The sequence below is a fragment of the Dermacentor albipictus genome, chromosome 4, assembly GCF_038994185.2.
Source record: "Dermacentor albipictus isolate Rhodes 1998 colony chromosome 4, USDA_Dalb.pri_finalv2, whole genome shotgun sequence".
Classification (NCBI taxonomy): Eukaryota; Metazoa; Arthropoda; class Arachnida; order Ixodida; family Ixodidae; genus Dermacentor; species Dermacentor albipictus.
Window position 1 is genome coordinate 36,810,906 of NC_091824.1, and position 19,953 is coordinate 36,830,858.

At 44.2% G+C, this 19,953-nt stretch overlaps 1 protein-coding gene across 3 annotated transcripts; it reads left to right on the plus strand.

The window, feature by feature from the left end:
• The first annotated feature begins 66 nt into the window (after positions 1–66).
• Positions 67–18,718, plus strand: LOC135919880 (leucine zipper transcription factor-like protein 1). Of its 3 annotated transcripts, none has more exons than XM_065453875.2 (9): positions 67–208; positions 301–431; positions 506–700; positions 1,457–1,592; positions 1,695–1,760; positions 2,020–2,106; positions 7,769–7,840; positions 7,950–8,054; positions 17,355–18,718. In XM_065453875.2, exons 1-9 carry the CDS (start codon positions 206–208, stop codon positions 17,430–17,432), a joined length of 873 nt encoding a protein of 290 aa, XP_065309947.2. In that variant the 5' UTR covers positions 67–205; the 3' UTR covers positions 17,433–18,718. The 3 variants fall into 3 exon arrangements, with proteins under 3 accessions (XP_065309947.2, XP_065309945.2, XP_065309946.2); XM_065453873.2 differs by having other exon boundaries at positions 68–208; positions 17,368–18,718; XM_065453874.2 differs by having other exon boundaries at positions 119–208; positions 304–431; positions 17,368–18,718.
• Positions 18,719–19,953: the final 1,235 nt, after the last annotated feature.

The following is a 19,953-nucleotide window of genomic DNA, read 5'->3' on the forward strand; positions in this document are numbered from 1 at the left end:
AGTACAAGAGAAAACTGTTTCTACGTTACTTTGTATGTATACTTAGAAATAACGTATCAAATTATACGTTAGCCATAGTAGAATATTATTGTTTCACAATTGCTATCGCTGACGTTTGTTGCGCCATCTCTTGTAAACACCCCAACACATTGCCAACACGGCTCTGCAGGGAAGACGACTTTGCGTGCTGATCAACACTTCCGACATGGTGAGTGGATTTGTAAATAATGCATTCGTGTTGATTATTTTCTAGCTTTTGTGGAACAGGACACCTGCATACATTGATGTTCATCTTTCCAGCAGGCCGGAGAGCGTGAATTAAACGACGGCCACCACGATGTAATAGTGCGCTACTTGAAGTTCTCTAAATCGCAGCGAGCCCAGCGCCTCAAAGTTATCGACAAAAGTTTCGACGACGTGAAACATGCGAGGTATACTTTTATTTGTCTCGCCTAAGGCACGAAATGGTAAGTAGGGGCTGGTTTCAACGCGCACGTTTACGCAGGCTCCTCGAGGAAACGTACACGTCTGAGGAAGTTCAACAGATCCTCGACGATCTTTGCACCGTGGTGCGAGCTGAGGTTGAGAGCGAGCTTATCAACTCCGCTCATGCAAACGTGGTTCTGCTCCGACAACTCTGCAAGCAAGCGGAACAGTGGCACCTGCAGCTTCAGGGAGATATGTCGGAACTTGAAGATGGGTAAGCTCATAAATGGCGTCCGCACTCGAATCTTTCCCAACTCGTAAAACGCGAGCGTGACACATATTCTCGGACGATCACTTTCGGCTATACTTTCGCGTGACGTGGCGCCCATCCAGCCAATCATCTCAGCCGGTTTCGCTGAGAAAGTGATATCCACGAAAGTGACCGTCCGAGAATAACCCCATATGTCGGCGTCAAGAATTTGTTGGACCGTGGTATTCGAGAAAACGTTGCATTTCCAAGCAGTATGTGAAACCGTATTCTTCCTTGTCCTCACTCTAATTTTTCAGCAAGATTGCGTTTTTTGTTATATTTCATTCAATAACGTACATGGTACCTCCGTTTGCCTGGTTCATCCAAACTTTCTAATGCCAACACGAAATGAAACCAATATTTCATGTCAGTGCAGCAGCTTAAACCTCTGATTGTGAGGTTCTTGCACAGCATCGGTTTTTCATATTTGACACATGAACCAGGTAAGCAAAAGTGCAGTGTGTTGTATTAAGCATTGTAGGCCAAAAATGCAATCTTGGGAAATTTTAGCACAAGCAAAGTAGTACGGTAAGCGCAATGTCTTTTAGAATTGCTGGAGTGTGGGTTGCCATGTAGTCCCTCTAGCCATGATCACTACAGGGATGTGAAGTAAGCACATCACTGAATTAATTAATTGGGGGTAAATGTTTCCTTTAGTCATAACTGTTGGCAATATTGCTTTTAATTTGTGAATTTATATTATATGCCTTGTGTTCCCAGATCACTAATTGAAAATGTTGGGGGCATGGAACTGGAAGGATTGAGCACAGGAAAGCAATTGCAGGCGTCTTCGTCAAGGTCACACAAGTTGAGCCCCCTTGAGGACTCACACGGACCAAGCGCTCTTCTGCAGAAAGTATGCCCCAAAATGAATTGGCGATGAATTGCTTGTAAAGAAGTTGTGATTCACAGGTTTCTTGGATTTCTCTGTGTACCCTTGCATATTTTGGTCTTGCAGGAAATAGCACGAATGAAGAGTGAAAATGCAATGCTTCGGAGTCGGCTAAAGGATGTTGAAAGTCAGGTAGGGATGCATATATGTAATATAGTAGCACCATATGGCTATTGTTGAAGTTAACAGTGGCATGACGCACAGAAAATACAGCGAATCAGACAAACACATCTGCACTAACATTTCGCTTTGGTTAAAATCAAAGCATGTCATTCACTACCTGTTTTATCCGCATGTCCTGGCACCACTAGTGCCAGTAATGTTTGAAGAAGCCAAAATCTGAGTGCGTGCTTTCTCTGTATTTAAGTGGCACCACTGTTCTTATTTTCAGGTTTCTCAGATACTAAACCAGAAGTCCGAGCTGGCTGAGAGGTTTAACCAGAAGAAGTGTGAGCTCATGGAAAGCTTGAGGAACAAGGTAATGCCTTCTCTCTTGATCATTTTGGTTAGTGTTAGTTAACCTTACGTGTTGCCCAAACAGCACTCAACACTTTTCCGCACTAGATAAATTGAAGTTGTTGCACGAATGACGTGAAGTGCAAGTTTGTGCAAGCTGCACGTCTTTGAATTGAACCTGTTTACTTTGAGCTTGACTTATTTGTTATGGATTCACAGTGCACACACATTCATACATATCTGTCTGAATTGTACTCCTATGTATCACTCGAATATATCTGACGCAAATTATGCTCTAGCTACCAAGCTGTCACATTGATCTAGTCGGGATTAGATATGAAGGAGTTTTAGAAATAGCGTACCTAAGCATCTTTGTGTACGCAAAAATTCAGACTTCATTGTACGCCCTCTGCATTCTTTTGTGCTCCTTTTGTGCTCTTTCATACATCCAGTAGATTTAGTCCCTATGACTTTGGGTTCCCCATATTTCTAAAATCCCCAATTGACACTGATCTGAAATTTCTGCCCTCTTTTGAACACATGTACGTTAAAGGGTCCCTGAAACGATTTGGACAAATTGAGCAGACTCATAGGGTACAGCTACAGCAAAACATTCCTGCAACAATAGACCTCTCCCTCTTTGTAAACAGCATGACGTCACTTCGACTGCCGGTCCCACCTGCCGCACCTCCTAAGTGGGTGCTGGTTGGCAAAAAATGTTCAACCGGCTGCATCTCTCTGCATAGGATCGCTGCTTGTATCTAAATTGTTGCAATCACAATTCCTACACATTTGTATTTTCTGAAGCGACAGCATCTATGAATTTTGCTTTGAAAGTAACCGTCCTATATATTACTAGTGCAACAACGTAGCATTGTTGCCAAGTGCCTGGTGCCATTTGGTCAGCATGACATTGTAAAATGTAAACCGACATTGCAATTTTCGTAAAATAATACCATTCCATTCGCATCAACGTACTTAATTTGTGTTCACTTGCATTGTAATCTTAAACAATATACAAGAATAATTTTGTCTACAACTAATCAGTCATACCCAGTTGTGGTGCTTAATTTCCGATGGGGTTGGATTGCAAAGGCAGTCTATAAAAATAGTGCACGAGGAAAAACGCCAGCTGGTCAAAATTAATCTGGAGCTCTTCCTTACAGCATTATTCATAAGCCACTCTGCTGATTAAGGACGTTAGACACAATAGTTTAATTAATTTGACCTATTTGTCATTACAGTGCAAAGTGTATATAAAATAATACATCATCCATTGCATGTTAAAGGGACAGACAACCGCTCGTAACATGAATTGAGATATTTCCACTGATGTAAAGATTGCCTTTCGTAGAGGCTAGAACGAGCCATGTTTTTATAATTAAACATAGATTTATATTTTTGATTCTTCTCTAAAAGTTGAAAAAAAAAAAGACTTTTGGCGCCCCAAGCGGCAATAACATGAAGGTGTATACGAGGCCTACCATGGTGACCTTCTATAATTGTACACAGTTCCTAGTCTTCTTATTAGTATTGAAATACAGTACACTTTTTTCTGTATAAGTTTTTTCTAACTCACAACGTGCAGATAGGCCTTCGTTTGTAGTGAGTAGAAAAGTGGCGCTGCCTTTGCCTTCGTTTTCGATGAGTTGGCTTGGCTTGCCTATTGACAGAACGAAGACGGTGTCTAGCCAGCCATTACTTATCAGCGTTGCTGGAGGTGGGACTCTTACTTCTTTTAGAGGCTGCTCAGATTGATAAATTCTGCTTACAAAACATCCAAATGCTTTTGGAAGTAACCGCTGCAGATGTAAACACTACTGAGGGTGAGCTTTGCATTGCGCCGTAAGAAACTAGGTCCTTGAATATCGGTTGTCAATCCCGTTACCTTTGCTGTGCCTGTGGCTTCAACTTTAGAAAGCCCAGTTTTAGTGTTTATTTATATTTATTTATTTTTATTTGTATATACTGCGGCCCAATGTAGGGCTGTAGCAGGAGTGGGAACATTATACGCTGCTATACATTACACATTAAAAACACACATATACACAACAAGATGAATGGTCAAAAAAGAAGCGCTTTACATATTATCAAAGTGCTTACCAGTGGTAGCTATAAAATCTTTTAGTGATAAGTGAACGAATGTTACTGGGTAGACAGTTTTGAAGCTGTATTTTACACGAAAAAAAACTACTTGAATGTGTTAATATGGCCACAAATAGGTGTTGTCTTCAAGGTGTGGGAGCTATGGGTACAACTTGCATTAGTAGATGTGATATATAGGTACAATCAGAAAGACCAGAGGTGGAGTTATTAATTGCATATACAAGAGTTAAGGCTTCAATGCGATAATGTGAAAGTAATAGCGCAACCTTCAGAGGTTGTTGAGCCTGTGTTGGTTGTGTGTTGAGCCTGTGAGAAACTGCGGCTGTAATTTGGGCAAATTAAACGGACAGATTTTCGTTGAACGTTATTGAGCGAGCTTATTTCACATTGTTTGTAGGGGAACCAAACAACAGGTGCATATTTTAGAACAGAGCAAATTAATGTGCATCATCACATCATAAATCTAGTGTCATAAAGTTAAGTATAGAAACAAGCAAACATGAATGCTCACTGTTTTAGTTAAGTTTTAGTTAGTTGCATGAAATCTGCTGTAAAGCACGAAAATTTTAGTGGGTCGCCTTTTGTGCTATCACTGCAGCGAACTGTATGCCTGCAGCTTTGGAAATGGTAAAATCATGCTAATAGCACATGCATGTTCCTTGTGGCGAGGCATACCCGGTTTCAGGAATAGTGAAAAACGTGCTATGAGCTTATTTAAAGGCACATCTTTCTTTAAGCCTATAGATTATCCTCAAACAATTTTTTTTCTCTACACAACGCAGACGGCACTGAGATTTACAGGCTCACTGATCATCGTGTCTTATTCATTCCCACCTGTAGAGAAATGACAGGCCCTGAAGTTATGCCTGGTCACTGTGACTGCCCCTATTACACGTCAAGTACATCTGTATTTTCACAAACGAAGTGCATTTCTAATTGTGCATTGCACCACACACACACATCCACACAACAATGTGGTCTGTTTCCCTATGCAAAGATGAGCCCATGCCGTCAATATTTTTCGCTGCACACTCTCATCACACTAATACAGGTGTGGCGCATCTCTGAAGAGGAGCCGATGTTGCTGTCCTTACCACAAACAACCGCATTGTTAACTTTCGCAAGTAAATAAGCCAGAGTCGCCAGTTTTTCATCACGCAGTTTACCATACATTGTTGTTCTCCAGTACACAATACTGCTGATCTGACTGATAAGATAGTTGTGGAGGTTCACGCAAAACAAAAAAGATGCATCCATGTGGTGCACTCCTGCACCAAGCGCCGCACGACTGCACCTAGTCGAGAGCTGGCGGGGGCAGTGTTTTGCAAACCGGAGCCACTGCATGTGCGCCAGTAACGTCGCACTGTGACGTATTCAGGGAGAGGTCTATTTAAGTGAAGTGTCTCATATTAAGAGAGCTCTAGAGGATTGCAAGTTACCGTCCTCCCTAGCCACGCTTTTTCTCAACTTTTTCGCCAACTGATTGGGGCTAAGCTCCAGCTTCACTGGCTCTGTGTCATGATGGGACGTCGCATCGTCTACTTCTGGTGTCTTGAAGCCAGTGTGTGAAAACTTTGCAACCTCTCCGTTACCTGCCTGGCCGTCAATCTCCAGCGAGAGCTATCCAAGCAGCGTGCCATGCGAGTCTTCTGTCTTGGCGCTGAGTGTGCTCTGTATTCCGGTAAATGCAGGCGAGCTTGGTGTTGTGACAGATGGCTGGCGGCGTAAACGTGAGTGGCCTGCATGGTGCGGCCGCCTGGTGGTGCACAGCTCAACAAGCCAATCACAGAGCTACTAATATTGCTGTAACCGAGTGTAAAACATTTTAAACATTTAAAAAGACAATGTGTTCCCGATTATGCTGCTGCCATAAATTTACATCAGCAGAAAAGTAGAAGGTTAACTTAGTTACTGCTTTATTAGCTCTGTGTTTGTCTGGTTGAGCTCTGTGCCACCAGGTCGCTGCAGCCCGCAGGCCATTCACGTTTGCACCTCTCCCTACTTGGCACAACACCCACTCTGCCTGTGTTTATTGGAATACTGGACACACTAAAATTCTCTATGCGGTAGTGAAGTGAAGGCTGCAAACGCGCAGATCCTGGTGCCGATCAGATACCGACAACACAATGCGCGGCAGCCACTCCGCTTGCCTGTTCCTTGCAGACGGACACAATGTCACAGCTAGACATGTTGCCAATTGCTAGGTTTGCAGTCTACAACGCAGTAAGGATGATTCGTGGTCCTCGTGAAGGGAAACCTTGAGACCAACACTGACCGCGCAGCTTGAAAGTTGGAAAGATTATCAATGACACAATCTGAGCAGCCAATCGCATATGTTGCCTGACGTACATCTTGCGCACCTGCTACATAGATGGTAATGAGGCAGCTTGCAAACTCAGGGGGGCAGCACCACTGCGATTGGTAGCGATGCGGATTTTTAAAACTTCATAATAAATTACACGCTTTCCATGGAGTACTAAATTGTGTCACTTAATGATCAGAAAGACCTACCTCAATGACTCAGCACATTTGTACAAAATCGTAAAAATCATTTAAGGGTCCCTTTAACTTCACTACTTTCATCCAGTGACAGCCACCTCACCTAGTGTGAAAAGCAAACATGGTTATCCTTTTTGATTGGCATCATTTTTAAACTCTGTCACTCATGAAGTATATATGAGGGCACACTCGCCACGAAGCCACGGCATTTACAGTGCATCTTTCAGTGCGCTCATGGTGGTGTGATTGCTTTGACTGGGCAACTTTTGAGATCTTGAAATCAAATCTTGAAATCCACAGAGTTGCACAAGAAACGGAGCAGAATATGTGCATATTTGTGCAAAAGGGAAATACTACGTGCATATTTTGCATTGATTTTGTTGCAAAGCTTCAGTGCATTATCATTTTTAGCTGCTGAGATAACTTGAATATGTTACTGCCACCTGCTGGCTTGATTGATCAAACAAGCGCACTGCACTTAGGCATACCAACACACACTTTCGAGCATATGTTAATGTGAATGAAGTATAGGCACTGAGCTTTTCTGTGTTTAATACAGTCTCAAAACAGACAATAGCCCCTTATATGACACTGTTCGAAGTTGAAAATTAAGTGTTAATCTTAAAGTTGCCCTGCCATCTAGGGGGAAAACGTCTTTTGGTTTTTGAAAAGTGAGTTATCAGTAGTTTGCTTGGAAATGAATGTTTTCCTTATTATTTAGCGTTTTTCACTGTAATTAGTTGTGCATTCTGCTTGTGCCTCCAACAAAATGGTTTCAGGATGTTGGTATGAGGATCGACACTTCACATTGGTATTCATCGCACACAAAGTTTCTGAGGCAGTTGCATGAATGTTATGATATCACTCAGATGCTCTATTATCTTTGTATTCAGCACAGATTAAAATGCAGGTATTGGCAGTTTTTCAAATCACATGCATTATTGTAAAGTATGCATTGCAGAATAGGGGAGTATTTTTATATATATATATATATATATCTGTTATTGTAATCTATGGAAATTTTATACTCAGCTGCAAGACTGTTTTATGACAACATTGATTTCATATACCCCTTCCAGGAAAGAAAAATGGACGAATCAACAGAGTTTATTGAAGACCAAATGACCAAAGTCAAGCTTGAAATGGAAGAGGTACCTTGTCATTTACTAAGCTCAAGCTTTGGCACGCATTGTGACAGGTTTTAGTATTGCTGTGTACAGCCTTGGATGATTGTTATTATCAATATTTTCTTTTCTTCAGAGCCTAAACAAAAGCCGGTTGTCACAGCAAAAATTGGAATCTGACTTGGTAGTGACAAAGCAGAAGCTTCTTGAAGTGCAAGCACAGCTGGACTTGGCCGAAAAAGTAAGTAAAATGTTGAAGTCTGCTGCTGTTTACCTTCTGTTGACAGGAAATGGTTTTTTAATTTTACCTCATCTTATGTAACAAAGTTGCATTTTACCATAACAAAAATTCTATAATTAAAAGGTTGCTTTGCAATTCAACACCCATGATCTCGACTACATGTAAGGCAGAGGTTGACTTGCCACTTGCTTGGTCTACATCAAACCTATGGAACGTGAGAAGGCCGAAGAGAAGCAGTGATGGTGGTTATGTACAGTCAACCGTAATTGTTTATTGGCCACGGGATCTGAAACAACATTGAATGTTCAAGCAGCTTATGCCCATATCCAGTAAAGCCGTACAACACTATGTTGTATGCATATGCTAATTACAGGCTGGAAATGCTGCGTTCTGAGGATGGGGAGATATTCAGCTTTTTCTCAGATCCTGTTCGTAACCTTTTGTGGTTGACTGTACATGTCGGAGAGATTTGAATGTGTAACTTGCACTGTGATTTTTTATGAGAGGTAAAATGTGTTAGAAATGTGTGATGTGCAGTTGGCATCAAAAGTTTACAGACTGCAGTATCTGAGAAAAATTGAATGTTTTCACAGTCCAGACATGCAACCTGTTATCTGGATTTCTAGTCTGTAATTAGTACAGTGAAACGTCGTTAAACCATATTTGGCTGGAGCTTGGAAAAAGTATGTACTAAATGGCAGTACTGCTTAAACAAAAAAGCATGAAATCGCCCCCTTACCTTTCAAAAACGGAACTCAGAGAGAGTGCGATGAAAGGGGAAAAAACATGCAGTATTTATTCACTTCGCGCGACAAAAGTGTTAAGCGACGACAGCGGCCTCAAACTTGCTGAAGCTACAAGCCAGCTTTTCAGCCAGTCCCTTCTTCTCGGCAAACACTCGCATGGCAGATTCTTCGTTGGCATTGAATATTCTCCGTGAACGAGCACTGTAGCGCTGTAGAAGTCGCGGAGTGCCTTTTTTATTGTGGGGTGCTGTTCTCGTCACGACAACTACATTCATGAGGCTGATGTAACGCGCAGCTTCTGCCACTGTCAGGCCTGAATCGCCCGTGCTGCACTTTCCATGTCGTCCTCATCACTATCGTTAAACGACACTTCGGCAACAAGAGAGGCGCAACTATGGCGAAAAGTCGAACCTTGTAGCCAACATCTCTTCACAGTCGCAGCAGCGCTGCTGAGCAACTTCTTCACATTCCAAATGCCGCACACCATAGTCAACAGTAGATCCCTGTCGCATGCCAGCGCTGACTTCGTGTCACGTTCGATAGCACAAACGATGCTTAATTTTTCTTCTATGCTGAGCACCCGGCATCTTTTTTATCCGAGCTTCGGCATGACGTGAGTCCTTGCTTGCACGACGCCACAATGCTCTCTGGCACGGCACGGTAGTGAAATGATGTTGATGTTGATGTGGCTTCATGAGCTAACACACAGGGCGCTTGGAGGCCATTGTTCTGATCTCTGAGGCTTGTTGCTCTACCCGGCTGCCTGATGGGGATGATGCACCGCCGTGATTGCGCAACGAAAAGTGGAAACACTACATGTTAACCAATATGTACGCAATAAGCTGATACGGTTTATGCGGATACAAAACGCATTATGTTCAACCCAGGTGGTCAAAATTTCCTGAGTCCTCCACTACGGCGTGCCTCATAATCAGGAAGTAGTTTTGGCACGTAAAACCCCAAATATTATTATGTTCAATGGCCGCTGAGTCGGGGATTTCACTTTACTACTTTTAAAACAAAAGTAATGTATAAGAGGGTACGATTTAACGAGGTTTTACAATGTGTGCAAACAACATGGCATTGTAGCTTTACTGGCATGGTCAAAAACTGCTGAGAAATTAGGTGTCCTTTCTGATCCTGTAGTCCATAGAGGCCGACTGTTTTCTCTAGAAGTAAGTACACCGTAAGAAATTTTGCAGAATGTTTAGAATTGAAACTATAGAAGAATGGACTTGGAAAAAACGTGGAAATAGGGCTGAGTTTTACTGAACAGTTAAACTTGAAACGTGCATTACTGCTAAGATGATGGTATTAAAGTTCAAGAAACGATGATAATTGCAAATGCAGTTTTCATGTTCCTATAGCAACATGGCAGTGCCACCAGGGGCCTGCAATCACCCAACATGTGGTCAGTAGGTGGTGCACTATATATCGCAGAACAAGGGTGGAAGCTTGTGGTGGTGGGTTGCCTTCTTAAAGGGGCCCTCTAACTCTTTTCAAGCCAATATTTATCGGTCGTAGGCTGCATATATTGACTGTTCCAAATTTAAACACAACAAGAACAGCAGCAATAGGGGTTGTAGGGGTTGGAGGACGGACTTCGGGATGAAAAACCCAAACTTGGGAGGAATTTATTTTACATTTATACAGGGAGGTGAGCGTTAATGAACAGTCGTACAGTCATTACGGGCCGGCAGCAACTCGGACGCTGCGGCCCGCGGCAAGAAGTTCGAGAGAGGTGAATCAGGGAATCGGGGCATGCTCTGGTCTCTCTCGGAAGGCTTCTTATAAACCCTTCGAGCAATGGAAGTCACGTCATGTTCGGCCAATGGGAGAGTCCGCTCCGATGACGCCATTTTCAGCCAATGGTAGGCGCCCGTGTCGCGGTGTCACACCTGGCGGCTCTCTGTGGTCTTGCCTCGCAGACTGGCAATGCACTTCTTCTAACGAGGAGAAGGGGAGGGCTGCTCATGCTCCATTGTCCGAAGCCCCCTTCTAATCCCGGCGGCGTACGAACTTGTTGGCACGTGAACTTGTTGCCTTCAACTTGTTTGCTCGGCCGCTCCTCTGGAATGTGCTTTCCTGCTTCTGCATTCCTCAATTAGCTGTGCTGCGTTTCGAAGTGGTTTGGGGAACTCGAAGTAGCCTCAGGAAACGGCGCCATATCTAACAGCTCGTCCTCGCCCCGGTAGTTCTGAATGGCCGGTGAACTCAATTCGCTGGCCATGAGGAACGCTGATAGAAGCTGCAGGGTACTGGGGTCGAGCCACGTTTGACGAACTTCGGGATCCTTGGCCCTGGAGAACAGACGTCAAACAAACAAAACAACACAGCGCTGCCCCACGTGTAAGCGCAGGCTCTTCACCCCTGACTCGCCAGGCTATTACTGAGTCAAAATGAACCGCGATCTTTTATTTCCCCAATTTTGACAAAGCAGTTCCAACCACCCTTCCAAACAGCTATCCATTTCTCCTCGAATGCCGACAAGACCAGAGTACTATTGTTGTTGCAAAACAAAAGGGTCGTTGACGATGCAAACAACAAATGAAAACAGCCGAACATAACTTAAGTGGCCTAACCACACGAACAGCATGTTTCCAATCTATCGCAGTGGCGTACTTATCGCACGTAATGGTGCCACTGAACAATCTGGTCAACCTCACAAGTACGTAATCACAAGCGCGCTAGCCTTGTGGTCACTAAACAGAACGCGTACTTGCGTTGTAGGCAAACTTTTCATTTACGCTTACTCACGTTTCTTCCTTTAGTCCCTCTAGGACACGTGACTTAAACGAACAATTAAACTCGCGGGACTTACACACTCCGCAGAACCCTTAAACTAATGCGTCTTTTAATAACTCGCTCCACGCGTACTTATCAGAGAAGTCAGAATACGGCTGCCCTCAACACACACTAGCAACCCAGTCATAAATCTGCTTCCTTCCGTCCACACAGGACACTCGCTAAAGGAACTAAGAACGTCTCTCAGTGCAACTCATGCACTCACTGAAAATCTACGCGCTTAACCTTAGAAAATTCAACACTTAAAAAGAAAGAAGGTTAAATAAAACACACGCGCGTTACGATAGGCCTCTCAACAATAACCTTGACCCTCAGGTTACTCACACACACAAAAAAAAGCCTATCTACTTATTAATGAGCATCTCGCGAGACTACATGTTTACACAAACGCGTCTTTCCAATCTCGGAGCTTCTCAAACGAAAACATAACCAAAGCTCAAACCTTACACATTGAAAGAAATCCCAGTCTCAAATCGCGAAAACTTTCCGATGCTCAAAAATAAAACAAAACAACATTTCACTTCTACGGAAGCTCTCTTGGCCTCCCTTTTCAAACGCTTATGTCTGACTCATACTCTGAGCCGTCCCCGAGCTGGTCGCGGCTTGAAAACTACTCTGGCTGCCGAGGAAACACAAAAGGGCTGACTCACTATCAGCTCCCCCAAGACGTTACGGTCTCCTGCCAATTTGCGTCCTCGCGCCCCGCTTTCAACACAAACTCGATTGACCGTGTCGCTACTCCCCACCTGGTCTCGTCCTGCCACCTTGCGTTTCTTCGAACTGCACGCTGAGCTTTGAAAAGAACTACGGAACGACGAGGAGATTAACTGCCCCGTGCCCTTTGTCCGCGTCCGTGCAGAACATTCTTCGCGGTCCCCCTTTGACCGGTGGCTCGACCATTCTGGATGCGTCAACATCGTCCTTGACGACCGCACCTTTTTCCTCGCGCCTTGCCCTTTTGGGTTTCTCGCCATTTTTGGCGGCGCTACATAAGTTACCGTCTTTCGGTCTTTAACGCGTTTCTTTTTACGGCGCTTTCTCTTTGCACTCGCCTTCATGTCGCCTTCTCGTGCCTCGTGCTGGCCGGTACACATTTCGTCGGCCCGGATCGGTCTCTTACCCGCACAGTCTGAGTGATTCTCACTTAAATCAACTCTCACTTTGCCTCGACTGGCGGACAGCCCAACTGACTCTGGCACAATGCAGCAGGCTTTACTCGAGTTAGACAACTCGCACTCTTGCGAACTGCCCTCTACTACATTGCCCAGCGCACGCTGTGCATCGACACACAGCCCGTCGGTATCGATCGCTGTCTCCCGCGCACAGTCCGAATGATTAACAACTGAATCATCCCTATCTAGGCTATCTAGACTGGCGGAGAGCCGCACCGATCCCTGAACAATGCAGTTATTCTCTCGTGAGCTACGGAGCTCGCCACCCCGAGAACTATTCTCAACTGCATCGTCCAGCTCGCACTTCACTTCTGCACGCAGATCTGACCTGACATGGGTGCCCGCGTCTGTCGCGTCAACAGTACCCTTTTCCTCGCTAGCAACCTCGCTAACCTTACCAGCGACGCACACACGCGGTAACTGTGCCAATTTGTTCGCAGCTGGCCTAGCTGTCTCCACAGTCATCTGTTGGCACAGCACCTCGTCGCTCTCCTTGAGGCCTTTAACGGCCTCTGTTGCCACTAAGGCATCGTTAGCAGCTAGCCTTTTCCCTTTTCTTATGAATCTGCAGCCAATCTCACAGGCACTACTCTTCTCACCGGCTTTTGGCGAAAGTCCGCTAGACACTTCCTCATTCTTTCGCTCTGTACTTCCTACAGAATTCTCAGACAGCCGTTGCCTCTGTGCCAATAACTGATCACAATACTGTATCTCTTTGATCAGTGCTGCCTTCTCTCTCTCATACTTTTGCTCACGCTCAAGCTTACGTTGATTCTCACGTTTGCGTGCCTTCTTACGTTCGTGACGCTGACACCTAAGAGTAAGTTCTTGAAGCTCCTGCTTCCGTTCATTCTCGCGTTCTTCACGCTTAAGCTCACTCCTAAGTTCACGACGCTCCCGCAAACGTACACGACGCTCTCGCTCCCGTGGCTCCTGTATCACTTCCCAAGCAAGCTCAATGCTTTTCTCATCATTGCCACTATCGTAAATCGCCTTTATGATAGCTGGCGTTTTCATCCGTTCGTCCGCCTCAACTCCCAAATCGTCGCACACCAACAACAAGTCTAACCTCGTCAACCTTCTAAGATCCATGGCAGCTGCCCCGACAGGTGGTTAAAACTGTTTTCCTTAATTAATTTGTGCAAATACACAGTGCATCAAACTCCCGATTCCCAGAACTATCAAAATTGAACACACAACCTTTGAGTCTGGCGAATCATAAGGAAAAAAACCACGCGCTCACTTACGGTTACAGCACCCTGCCATCCAGTTCATTCATCCGCTGTTCCCGGTTCCTCCGGACTCCCTGGGTCGAAGGCTCGCTCCTTCTTCGCTACTCCCAGTTTCTTCGGACCTCTTTCGACGAAGGCTCTCTCTTCTTCGCTCTTCCCGGTTCCTTAGGATCTCTCTCGACGAAGGTTGTTCCGTAGCGCTGCCACCAGCTGATGCATTCGGAGGCGATCCTACCGCTGCCAACCAAATGTAGGGGTTGGAGGACGGACTTTGGGATGAAAAACCCAAACTTGGGAGGAATTTATTTTACATTTATACAGGGAGGTGAGCGTCAATGAACAGTTGTACAGTCATTACGGGCCGGCAGCAACTCGGACGCTGCGGCCCGCGGCAAGAAGTTCGAGAGAGGTGAATCAGGGAATCAGGGCATGCTCTGGTCTCTCTCGGAAGGCTTCTTATAAACCCTTCAAGCAATGGAAGTCACGTCATGTTTGGCCAATGGGAGAGTCCGCTCCGATGACGCCATTTTCAGCCAATGGTAGGCGCCCGTGTCGCGGTGTCACACCTGGCGGCTCTCTGCGGTCTTGCCTCGCAGACTGGCAATGCACTTCTTCTAACGAGGAGAAGGGGAGGGCTGCTCATGCTCCATTGTCCGAAGCCCCCTTCTAATCCCGGCGGCGTACGAACTTGTTGGCACGTGAACTTGTTGCCTTCAACTTGTTTGCTCGGCCGCTCCTCTGGAATGTGCTTTCCTGCTTCTGCATTCCTCAATTAGCTGTGCTGCGTTTCGAAGTCATTTGGGGAACTCGAAGTAGCCTCAGGAAACGGCGCCATATCTAACAGGGTACACAACCTACAAGTTATTCAGATGAGAAATTTCTAACTACAAGAAAGGAAATGCATGCCTAAACTCGAGTTTTGTATGGTCTCCCATCCCCATTTCTGTTGCCCACTGATGGGCTGCCAGTGGTAAGAGCTGGTCTGGGCTCACGGACTTCGATGTGCTGATCACACCTTTGCCATGGTAACAAACCAGGTGGAACCTCACCATGCTGTCTTGTCTACGCTTTTGAAGGCAAGGCTGGCGTGAGTAATGAGCTTCCCTGACGATAATGACTGAGAGGCACGGCTACCGCTACTGGTCACGTATCCTGGGACTGCGCAAGGTCGCTTCTTTTTTTCCTTCACAGTCTTCACAGGCAGCTCAACACAGCAGCGTGAATGAGAAGTGTGCACCGACAAGAATGTACTGAGGTGAAAAACTTTTAACTGCCTGAGCAACTCATGAATGTACCACACATGTTAAATGAGGCAAGAAGCTACTCGTGCGCATACTTCTTTATAACATGGAGCAATGCTCAGAAGCCAGAGGCAAAACAGCAGCAACTGCCATGCTTTGTAGTTGCACTGTTCTTTTTTTTAAGGATAAAAAGTACAACAAACAAAAATAAAACCAAATCTTTATCATGTTCTTGATGCAGTGCAGTGGTTTATGTAACTTTGTTTTTAACTATTCACGGACGAGCGAGTGGTGACGTCGATTCTGGCGCAAATGCTTCTGGCGAATGACATTGGGCGATGATGGGGTCAGCAGTGATGTTGTGATTTTGTTTGCATCAATGAAATATTGAATATTTTTATATTGGTGCTTTGGCCTACACTAGAAGTGTCTCCAACCATCAGTCTTTGCAGCCTGCAGCAGAACGTCGGTGGCTTGAAACGTGTTCTAGGGCCCCTTTAACGTACAAAACTGACATGGAGCATTGCAGCCATTAGTGGTATTAACAATGCTGTCTTGAGTTGTCGACCATAACCGCATTCTAGTTTACAATGACAGGTGGAAAGCCGTCATGGGGCCTAGATTACGTGAAGGAAATCCCTAGATGGATAGAAATTGCCTGGAGCGCATGTGGCAAGCACTGTCAAGTTGTGGCCGTCAGCTTACTGACATATTTGAAAAAAAAAGTATATACTCTGTGCATTTTACCAGCACCAACTTCTTGGGGAAGCTTGAAATCAAGGAAACTTTAAATGAAGCAAAAGGTCATGCAACAAAGACAGGAGTATGGCAGTTAAATGAACTAATTCAGTTCAGAAGTTCATGCAAGGGTGTAGATTATGTGGTCTGTGAGGGTAGCAGAAGGGGTGCCAAGAGAAGAAAAAGAGGCTGTTAAGGATGACAGAGGATTAGGTGCTGTAATGAGAATAGGAAATTAGCAGGTGGATGGTGGAATAAGCTGTCGCACGACAGGGGTAATTGGAAATTGCTGGAATAGTCATTATTTTAGCCTGCTATTGATATAATGATGACAGATGTCGGGGAGAGGCATTTGCCGGGCCCCCCAGGGGCATGGGCTTAGCTTTGGTGTGCTTTACAGCATGAATTGGCCTCCCATTATAATGAATGTATGCAAAAGGGACCAGCACTACCGGTTGTGGCATCACACCGTTATTGCTTTCTGCTGGGCTTGAGATCACAGACTCGTTTCTTGTAAGGGCTGCATTATTTCGAGGGAAGCAGAATGCGATAACAGCTGTCTTCTGAGATTTCAGTGTGTGCCAGTGCAATCTACAAGATAAAAGTTCATGCAGCCTTCTGCTGTAGCATCCATCTGTGTTATGGTGAATATTTCAGGAATGTTCAACCAAAAGAAAGGTCCACCACATCATGGCCTGTTCACTGTTTTCCACTCTACGGGCAGAGCTTGCTTTGCAATTGTTTAATTCATGCTCTCCTTGGCCATAGCTTCGTGGTTGCCATTTTTGTCACTTGCATAATGGCAGCCAAGTTTCGCCTTATGCATTTCCCTCTTTCTTCCTCTCTGGGTACTATATATTTCGTTGTACATAATCATTGAATGTTAACAGCCAATGCTTGGTTTGTCCTCCTTGTTAACCTCTTTTCTTTAATGCTTTTTCTTCACGTTTAATATGTGACCTTCTTTTAGGGCCATTGTGAGGGCCCTCCCCTTCAAGTGGCCAAAGAGACATTATCTCCTCTCTAAATGGCCTTAAAAAGTTATTGGACCAATCATGATAGCTCATTGGCTGTGGTGTCTTTATTGCATTGAGTTGACCAATCCATCAATCTTCCAGTTTCAAGCAGGTGGTATTATTGCATGCATCTTGCTTCGGCCATCAACTATTGGTTGTCTGCAGTACTAACAGCAGCTGCACACTGATGCTACATGTATGTGCATACAGACATACAGAAAGGCACTCTGCTTTTAGCCTCTGCTTTGCATTCATTTATGTTGCATTACTAGACGATTGCATTGTTACTATCCAATGCATTACTATTCTAAAGAAGTGTTGCATCTCTGTGCAAGCTAATTAAAGAAAAGTTGTCTCTCCCAGGAGCTGGAAAAAAAGTTCAGCCAAACCGCAGCTTACACAAACATGAAGAAGATGCTGGCCACTAAGAACGATCAGATCAAGGAGCTGCGCACTGTGCTGGCTACGTGAGTCGTTGCTTCAAGCGCACGGAAAGCCTTGGGCATCTCTGCACACTTGCACTCGGGGCTGTGCACACTGTTGCCTGCAAGCCTGCATCTTTGTTCGTTCTTTTGTTGTTTCTTTTTTTTTTATTTCTTTATGTGCATCCATTGCAGCGCACGAAAGCGTCGTTGAAGCATGGGCTTCTCACCTACCACATTGTATACCTCAATCATACTCTTGTAAATTTAGTGCCACTTTGAGCGAGCTCACTTTGCTTCAGTGAATGTGATTTTGACAACTTGGTGCCATGCGTCAAAACGAAAAGCCATTCAGGTTTGATGGCAGTGACAATGGGAGGCTGAAACAAGCACTTCAAGTGGTTATTTATATTTGGGATTGGCCGTTGTGTGGCGAGTGCTTATTGTGCTGCTAGAAGCCTAGTCAGGTGACTGCCGACGTTGCCTTTCGCCTCCTGCATCGTGGCAATCATGTGTTGTCAAACAAATAAATAAATGTAACTTTCTTAAAGTTAAATATTTATTTCAACAAACTGCCTAGACAGCAACACCACCACGCACCTGGGCAGTATTCTAATCCGCTGTTCCACATGCAAAGTAGGTCATGATACTGGCTGCTGCTGAAATCAAGCATTGCAATGGCGAGATGATTGTTTTGTAGTGGTTTTATACAGACATATTAGCAAGAACATTTGCACCAAAATACAACGCTCCTAGCTTTCTTTTTCTTTTTTCTTTGCTGCTGTTTTTCACGCTTGCAACAGCTATTGTCAAGGCTGCATTGGATGGTGCTAGACGAAGTGAAGCAGGTCCACCAAACATGTGACTTCGAGTGTCATTTCACTCTGCCATGTGATATCCTCTAAAGGACACAAATGCCGAGCAATCCCTGCTCAAAGTGGCACTAAATTTGCTCATGTGAAAGTGTCACTCTGGTGCGCGCTTGCTTTGTGACACGTGCATTCTTGTTTCCAATAGGTTTCAGGCTGGAGAGGCATAGAGACGAGAGAGATTGTCGAGTTTGTAAAGGTGGCAGTCTGCAGTCTATAATGGCAGCTGCTTAGAGTGCTGGAATCTTCTAGTCTTTATTTATTATTTTCTTATAATACTAGATGCTCAACTTTGTCATTTGGTGCTTTATGACCACTATTGTGATGTCATTGTCTTTCCTTTTTTTTCTTGCTTGTTTATTTGACATTGCATTCAATGTTCTTTGTGTGACGTTCAGTGCAATATAATTTACTATGCTGAGATCTACAACATGTTCATTTATCAAGTAACATTCGCGTTGAATTTGGTGGCGCATAAACGCTGTTGCTGCACCTGAACACTATTTTTAAGTGCATTTTTCACACATTCATGGCAATTTTTGATGGGGTCATTCTGGTATCCTTTGTTTTCTCATACATGAGTTCATACTACTTTTCACATATGTGAAACGAGGTGAATTTTTTATATTTGTACACAAGGAGATTGGCGACTCACAAAAAAAAGGCTATTAGAAACACTTTGATCTGTGATAGGTAACATATATACTGTGATCACTAGCTGCTTTACCTGTATACACGACGCATTTAAGGTAGCTGGAATGTTAGCTCTCACCTGTTTGCTAATGTTAGGAAGAAAAGAAAAGCACAGTTGTCTATTGTAGAAATCAATATTTTCACAGTAGGGAAAGGCACATCAGGTAAATGTGATATTTACGGTAAGTATGGGCAGAATCAACAGGCCTTTCTTTTTGCTTGCATTTAAAAGTCAATGTTAAATCCAGCGATAGTGATAGATTAGGTCCCTCTATATCTCCATTTTTCTCATGAGCTGCTGAGAAAATGCCACTTGAGGAAACAAATAGTAATACAGTTACACCTCAATTTGACAATGAAATCAAGGCTATGGCACTGAAGTGCATCGGACTGAGGATGTTACGGCATCGAGCTCCCAATAGGATTGTCATTTTTATTAAAGCAATGCAAGATCTTGTATTTGCTTCGTTATTTGCAGCATTTGGGAAAAAAAATCATACTCTGCTTTTCACATTTGCACTTAACCAAAACCTAAATTTCTCAGTTAAATGGTGGCAGGTGCCATGAAATTTGATAGCACCGATTCCACTGACTTTCATTAACTCTCCCTCATTCCCATGGTGCAAGAAGCATTTGATGCCTCTCATCTTATGCTGATAGCAAAGACTGAGGAATGAAATTTCTGTTCTTTATATTGCATTGTGATTTTGGCCATCCAGTAGTCGGGTAAGAATATGTTGCTCTGTATACAATACTACTATGCTTCTTTTTGTTTCAAGAAATCAGAAGCAAAAGAAAATTACCTGATAAAATATTTTCAACACATCCATTGCTTTATTTCGTTTCGGGCAAAATGTCAGTGCACTGTTGGCATTGAAAAATAGGGTGGTGTGAATTGTGTCCAGGCTGTTGGTGGAGCCATCATTGTCACTGAATGTTTCTCGAGTATAGTGCCACCTGATCAA

Coding starts and splice junctions, on each gene's coding strand:
- LOC135919880 (XM_065453873.2), top strand. Junction 701..1,456: donor ATGTCGGAACTTGAAGATGG/GTAAGCTCATAA, acceptor TTGTGTTCCCAG/ATCACTAATTGAAAATGTTG. Junction 8,055..17,367: donor AGCTGGACTTGGCCGAAAAA/GTAAGTAAAATG, acceptor TGTCTCTCCCAG/GAGCTGGAAAAAAAGTTCAG.